The sequence below is a fragment of the Glycine soja genome, chromosome 11 (assembly GCF_004193775.1).
Source record: "Glycine soja cultivar W05 chromosome 11, ASM419377v2, whole genome shotgun sequence".
NCBI lineage: Eukaryota > Viridiplantae > Streptophyta > Magnoliopsida > Fabales > Fabaceae > Glycine > Glycine soja.
Window position 1 is genome coordinate 34,700,378 of NC_041012.1, and position 7,691 is coordinate 34,708,068.

Sequence of the window (7,691 nt, forward strand, 5' to 3'; positions counted from 1 at the left end):
TTTTATTAGGACACATAAACATAAATGATGATATCAATAATATCAAATGAAAATATATAATTATTTAACAAATAAGTATTTTTTTAAAAAAATATTAAATAGCTTAAACGGATTTTTCGGGTGACTCAGATCAAACCTATTTAACTATGAACCAACTGGTTTAATGTGTTAACTATAAAACCTTTTCCAATCAATTGAAAAATATTTATTTTATATTTATAGCTCCTTATCACCATTAGATATAAATCTTACGGCTAATATTTATGTTATAGAGGCAGTATGACAGCAGGGGGGTCCATGCACAAACATGATAACCGGTATAGGCTAACATTTCAAGTGCTCTTGCTAATTATTTGTTGATGAATATCTCTTTAAAATACTTTTGTTCAAAATAAATTATATAAAAAAGATCTTAAAAATCAAGACAAATTTGCTACCGAAATCGTAACTTGTAAGGATTAATCATCATTTTAATTCTTAAAAATAAAAAATGTAAATCAGCAATAATTTGATTCTTAAATATGAAAAACACAATACTTTAAGTTTATAAGATGATTTTATATTAAGCCTACTCGAACAAGAAATAAATAAAGATAAAACATGAGATTGGAGGCATGGTAAAGGGTAAGGTGAGGTAACAATGGGTGAATTGAAATTCGGGTACCAACCAATCAATCGATAAGATAAGCCAAACACAATCCTCCGCAATGACCTCCTCAAAAGCCCAAGCCCAACTCCTGGCCCGGCCCACCAACCCATTCACCGTCCCCTCCCGCGGCCCGGCGCGCCTCCCCACCATCCGTGCCGCCATTCCCCGCAGCAAGAAAGAGGCAACGGTGGAGACAGTGCGGTAGCAGCTGGAGAACTGCTACCTCCTGGCCGGCATCAACTACAAGGGCTTCACCGTGAAGCAGTTCCAGGAGCTCCGGAAGACGCTCCCGGAAACAAGGAAGCTGATCGTGGCGAAGAACACACTCGTCTACAAGGCGGTGGAGGGCACGCCCTGGGAGACCCTGAAGCCCTGCATGAAGGGCATGAACGTATGGCTCTTCGTCCACACCGAGGAGATCCCTTCCGCCATCAAGCCCTACTGGAACTTCCAGAAGGAGAAGAAGCTCGAGGACAACGACTTCACCGGCGCCGTTTTTGAGGGCAAGTTTTACGGCCCCGATGAGGTTAAGAACCTCGAATCCCTCCCCACCCGCGCCGAGATTTACGCCACTCTCTTGGGGGCTTTGAAGAGCCCTGCTTCCGCCCTCGTCGCCACTCTTCAGGCCCCTGCTAGAGAACTTGTTACCGTTCTCAAGGCGCATATTAAGAACCTTGAAGAACAACAGGGTGTTGCGCAACAGATACCTATAGGTCTTTGTAACCTTCTAATTGTTTCTTTTGCTTATTGCATTTCAGTTGTTTTTTGTTTATGGTTGTGTAGATTATTATTGTTATGTGTTGTCTTCTGAAGGAAAAAGGAAATTAAGGGAAGAAAAATAAAATGTAGAATGGTGCCTAGAAAAAGGAAATCAGGGGAATGATTATTATTGTTATGTGTTCTCTTTGAATCATGCAATTTCACTATTTGTTGATTATCTAGTGCACACGCTATGCTACTTTTTTTCCCCCCCTTGTTCATTTGGAGTGCTGGGATCTTGTATAACCTGCCTTGTAATTTTGTTGGAGGCTTGTTGTGGAGGAACCGATTTGGTTTGGTAGGAATCATTCTGGACATTCAAGTTCATTTTGAGTCTGGTTTTCGTTGAATGAGTTTATTTATACCAATTGTAAGCTACATGTAATGAGGTTGGATATTGGGAATTGAATGTGGGAAAAAATAATTGTGAAAACTGGAGTAAAACATATGGAGAATTGAATCCATTTTACACAGGAATCTAATGTTATAAAAGGATGCACCAGTTGTTACTTAATGAAATCTCTGCAAATGCCCCACCTCCTTCTAGATTACCTGAACATTTGGAGGTTCACTGCCTCATGCTTGAACCAGTAATGCTTAATTTGGCAATCATATCAACCATATGTATCTCCATGATAGCTATAAAATGCAAGTGTAACATAAAATATTGGTGAAAAACGAAAAACCAAGTGAAACTCAGAAACTCCTTAGTTCTTAGTTCTTGCCTCTGACTATTGTATATGATTCCACATCATAATATGTTAATCAACATCAATCTCATCCAAATCTTATAAAAATGATAGAGTTCGTGTGTAGGACTCTGGTTGCTCTCATTAAGGAACATTCAGGTACAGCCAATTCCTTATATTAGCAATCAGGGGAATGATATATACACAGCTATATATGTGTGGGTGTCTGTGTGTGTGTGTATATATGACAAAAAAAAATTAAAGCTTTATTTCTTGATATTTTTAACGTCATATAGAAAAACTTCTGAGCAAATCTACATGCAATCAGCAATCCCATGATTATATAATTGTTGTCTTCTATTAAGGAATTGGTTCCTTCTTGTGTAAGGCTCTTCTATTAAGGAATTTGTTCTCCAGGTCTGTAAAGCACTAAAACAGGATACAAGACATTGGCATTTCATTTCTGACATTTTCGATGATAATAATATGAACTATATATTTTGCTGTGAACGTTTTATAATGACATTCTTTTTGCACCTAATTTATCCCTCAAGAGCCTTCAATACTCTTTTCTGCAGCTGTATCATCCTCCAGGACCTCCACTAAATATGGGATAAGTGAGTGAAACTCCTCTCTCTCCCCCCCCCCCCTTAAGGATGGTGCAGCCAGCTGCAGAGAAACTAAGTCCAATTTGGGTGTGATGTTAATGTGTTCTTGCCAACCCAACTTTCAACCCTCTCTACCAAGGCACGTGCACTTCGCATATTAAGATATAAACAATCCAGTTGTTTCCAATAGTTGAAGGCCTTTATGAAACAAATTCAAATACTAGAAAAGTGGCATGCTGCCCTTCTCATGCATAGAAACCTTAATGGGAAGAAGGAAAAAAGTAATAGCTAGTAAACAAAATTAAACGCAAAATTATGTGTCCACGTGAATAATTTGGATCATTCTGAAGAAATAGTGATGGGACACAATGTTATTTCGTGACATATGCAGAAGTAGTCATACGCAATTACCATTACTTGAAAAAAATGATTACCCGAGTTGGATGGGTACCGTGTTTCACTCGTGTTATTTTTAGATGACTAAAAGCGAAATTCAAGGATATCTTCTGCATGGAGTTATGTCCCAGACCCAGTTCGGCAAATTTTAGAATGGTTGCACAGCAGAGCCCAAGTCTGACAATTGCTAAATAAGATAACTGCGTATAGTCTTAATTACTTGTGCTTTTTTTACCAGATAACAAGGGTAGCTTGAGATATACTGTTCGTTTCTCACTGATATCATAAACTAGATCTCGAGAATATAATTTTATTTGAATTTAATTCTAATTTCTAACTCTCGTATTATTTAAAGAGATTTTGTTGAATTTAGTATAAGTTGAAAAGTACCACATTTCAACCTCGCCACATTTTCATTGTAAAAAAAAAAAACAAAACAAGCGTAAAGTATAAGTTCCGTTCTTTCAGGTACTCAAATAACGGCAAGTGAACCCAGTACTAAGAAGTTAACTCATTGTTTTATTTATATAGAAAGATCATTAGGAGAGTGGAGAATTTTGATGCACTCACTACTGTACAAGTAGCACATACTATTAGTGAAACAGAAATTACACGATGAAAGACTCCAGTACATGAGAGTAACTTAAGCGATTTTCATGCTCCTGGATTCTTGGAGTGTCAGAAGGAATCAAATGCATGATCCAAATCAAACTCCAATTCTCCATCCATCAGCATAATCGTATTTTGCTCCTGCATCATAAACACTCTTTCATGAAATGATGCGGCAGATAAAACAACTGTTAAAACTGAAACTGAATTATGGAAACATCATAAGTACAGCCCTTCACACTCACACCAACAAAGAAATATATATAATCTGTTAAGGAGTTGAAACCTGAGGATATCATGGCTAAGCAAAACACAATTACGAGAACAATATTTGGTCTTACCTGTTCGGTTATTTCACTCATTATGTCATTTAAGGACCCAAAAGTATTCTGCATGAGTCCTTCTTGGGACTCCATGCTCCGCAAAATGCAGGCATCATTTGACTTCATCGAATAGAATTTCTCACCTTCATTTGATTGCGTGATTGATGGATTAACCAAAGATGCACCAATTCCCTCGCTGCTAACTGAATTATTTTGGTCTAAACTATGTCCTAAGGAACTAGTGTCTCCATTAGGAGAGACAGACTTTGTGGAGTTGAAGGTTTGGCTCATGTCTTTGTTGCAACCCCGCTTATCTGATTCCCAGCTTTGATGTTGGGTGTAACATGAAGCTAGTAAGATATTCTCAAGTAAGCCTTCTTGACTTTGCAGCTTACCTCTAGCATCCTCCAAGGGAGGAGCAATAGCCCTAGTGGAAGAAAAATCAACTGGACTGTTCCCACTGCAAAAAGTGGATGAGGAAAATTTTGAGTTATTTTGAGCCAGCTGATCATGAGTGAAAACCTTACTGACAGCAGAAGTATTGGTAGGAAACTTAGATATCTGAGTTGTTCCCTGCCAGCTTTTATTATGCCGATTATGATCCAATTCACAGATACCAGGGTCAAATGATTGTGTGTTCACCGACGCAGCTCCAAGAGAAGAGTGATTTCTGAATGCTCCCGAATTCTGTGCTGGTGGTGAATTTCTTTGTAAAAGTAAATGATTATTTGAGAGATCATGCACAAAATTATTTGGATTTATAACGGTAGCTCTAGTGTCTGAGAAACCAGAGGAAACTTTAAATCCACTTGAATCATCAAGTGGACTCAACTTCCTAATACCAGGTGAACGGTTCTGCTGAAATTTATTAGCATCTATTGATGTTGGAATGCCCTGTAATAAACTTGAGGTTTGATTTGCAGAAAACATGGACAGTTGCATGTTTCCAAATGCTTTTGCAGACATGCTATTGTTTTGAGACAGAACAGGCTGAAAAAGTGCAGAGTTAACTCCTCTCAAGCCAGATGGTGGGTTCAGCCTACAAAACACTCCACCAGATGCATATGATGGTAGTGTGGTGCTTAACATTCCTACTGATCCCGACAAAGTGCGAAAGCCTTCTACTGAATCCATCTGCAGGTAAGGATCACTACTACCCAACGCAGCAACCATGCTAGGCTGCTGAGTAGGTTTTCTGAGACCGAGTCTGTATTTCTGCGATACAAAATGACAGCATAAGCTTCTTTAAATCTAGAATAGAGTTGTTGTTCATTATGCACACTTATATCCCATAAATTCTCGTTGATAAATTTTCAATGAATAATCATATCTAAAACATTCTCACACCATTATTTGTCCAGTTCAAAATGCAAATTACGCCCCTCAATAGGCCCCAAAATTGAAACCAAAGGGGCCTATGATAAAAGCTGGAGTTTATACCTGCAGATGGCTTGCTACGTTTTCTCTTGTAAGTCCTTCGACATTCATCAAGTCGAGTATTCTCTTGGGGAAAGCCTCTGCAATAACAGTTGAAACCTCATGTTAGGAGCTAGAAAATCCACATTAAGGTGTCAAATAAACATACTTTAATGTGTCATGTTCTCAAGTCAAGCAAAATTAGAAAAAGTAAATATTCTTTATCACAAACTCACTGTCAATTCCCAGATGATTAACAGCAGCAAGAAATTTCCTATGCAACTCGGCATCCCAAACTAAACGAGGCTTCTTCTGATTTGAGTGTTCCTCATTCTCTTTATCATATTCTTCCTCTTCCTCATCCTCACTTAGTTCCTTCCTTTTTTGACCCAGTTTTATATTCTGGTCGGTATTATTTTTTGGTGCCATGGCTTGACTACATTCCCCAGCCATATATCTGGCTTTCTCCTCATTTGCAAACTTACCAGCCATACTGCAGCCTTTTCCCTCACTTGCAGTCTTATTCTTATCCTTGCTATCAATCCTCCTTCGCAGTACATGTTGCCATATGTTCTGTAACTCTTCAATTCGAACTGGTTTGGTTAAGTAGTCACAAGCACCCTGTATAACACCTCTCATCACCCGCTCTTTATCACCGTATCCTGACAACACTAGATTACACACAAAAAATGTAAGAGTTTAAGTTCATACCATCATTGTGAGATAACAAATCGAATTTGGAAATATTTCTTTGCTTAAACTCAAGTTGAATGAATGTCAAGACAGAACAGAAGTGTTTGAGCTTACTAATAACAGGTAGGTCCATTTCAAGTCCCACTAGCTCAAGAAGTTTAAACCCATCCATGTCAGGCATATTTACATCGCTAATAACAAGGTCAAACTTGTTTCTGTTTTTCCTCAACATTTCTAGCGCCTTAATTGCCTGATTAGTTGTAGTGACTGCAACAAACAAACATAAATCAGATGTGAGATAAGACAAAGGACTGTCAACTGTCAAACGCTTAACCAGAATTATGACAAGATCCATAGTTATAAAAGTAATGTAGCAACACAAAAAAAAAACATTTTTTTCTAAAAACTTCAGGATTGTAAAAGAAAATTTTCATTTTTGGGAGAATAAAGAAAGAACAACCCAACTTGCAAACTTTTTTTTTAATAACAATGAAAATTGCCAACCACAAAATATCCACGAGTCTAAAACTTCATGGGAAGAGAATAACAAGAAAACAAAACATGCAACAATTCATGACCACTGAGATGACAAGCAAAACCAATGTAGAATCGAATTGAGTGAATTAAAACAGAAAAGTGGCTAACCATTATACTGGCATTTGCGAAGCAGGTTCTCCAAAACTGTGAGACACGTTTTGTCGTCATCAACGGCAAGTACACGCATACCCACCGGAAAACGGTCACCCACCACCATCTTAAACAAGAACTAAGTACCCAGATGAGGAATGAAGCATTATTTGGAGAACACACCAATCACAGAGCAAAAAGCTACAAACTTGACAGCAGAAACCTTGTTTTCAGGGCCTCTTTCACGCAACAGACAAACAAATTATTAAAATTTAAAAAGGAGTGAGAGAGAGATAGAGAAACTCAAGAAAAAGGCTGGAGAAGGAGGGTTACAAAACCAACAGCACAAATTGGACTATGACAGTGACTGACAAAAAACAACGAGGGATTCAATTCAACATAAAAATACAAAACACAAATCTTTTATTCTTTTAGAATTTCAGTGAAAGTGTCTTTCTCTCTGTCTGCGGCCAATGGCATTGCTCTTCTCTCTGTCGTTCACTTTTTTCTTCCAACACAACAGAGTTAGTCTTTGTCTTTAATTATTTGTTAATTGCCTGTGTGAATGCAGAATACAATAATGCACCTGGCTTACCCTTTTTATATTCAACAAAACCACCTACGACTACGAGATTGATTGATATGATGATATTTTCGTGTGAAAAATATGTTAAGAAAACGACATAATTTGGGTAGGTAATTATATTCATTAAACCGCATTCTTTTCCATTTATTTCCTTTTTTAATTAATACATCACCTATTATATTTATTATTTTCTTTTCTCTCTCTTTTTTTTTACTTCATAAGGCACAAAATGAGGTCTATACTCAACATACAAAAATGATGTTTCACCGAAAAGGATAAATATAAGTGATAGTAATAACTCATGTCTCTTAATATTGAGAGAGTTTTAATCTTAAT

The 7,691-nt window shown here is 37.4% G+C and overlaps 1 protein-coding gene and 1 pseudogene across 1 annotated transcript; one reads left to right on the forward strand and one right to left on the reverse strand.

The window, feature by feature from the left end:
* Positions 1 to 578: 578 nt before the first annotated feature.
* LOC114375167 lies at positions 579 to 1,776 on the forward strand (annotated as a pseudogene).
* A 1,824-nt stretch (positions 1,777 to 3,600) lies between these two features.
* LOC114374973 (two-component response regulator ARR12-like) lies at positions 3,601 to 7,323 on the reverse strand. The gene is made up of 6 exons (XM_028332701.1): positions 6,788 to 7,323; positions 6,257 to 6,409; positions 5,686 to 6,120; positions 5,474 to 5,550; positions 4,052 to 5,248; positions 3,601 to 3,851 (listed from the first exon to the last, which is right to left on the reverse strand). Exons 1-6 carry the CDS (start codon positions 6,894 to 6,896, stop codon positions 3,780 to 3,782), a joined length of 2,043 nt encoding a protein of 680 aa, XP_028188502.1. The 5' UTR covers positions 6,897 to 7,323; the 3' UTR covers positions 3,601 to 3,779.
* Between the last annotated feature and the right edge of the window lie 368 nt (positions 7,324 to 7,691).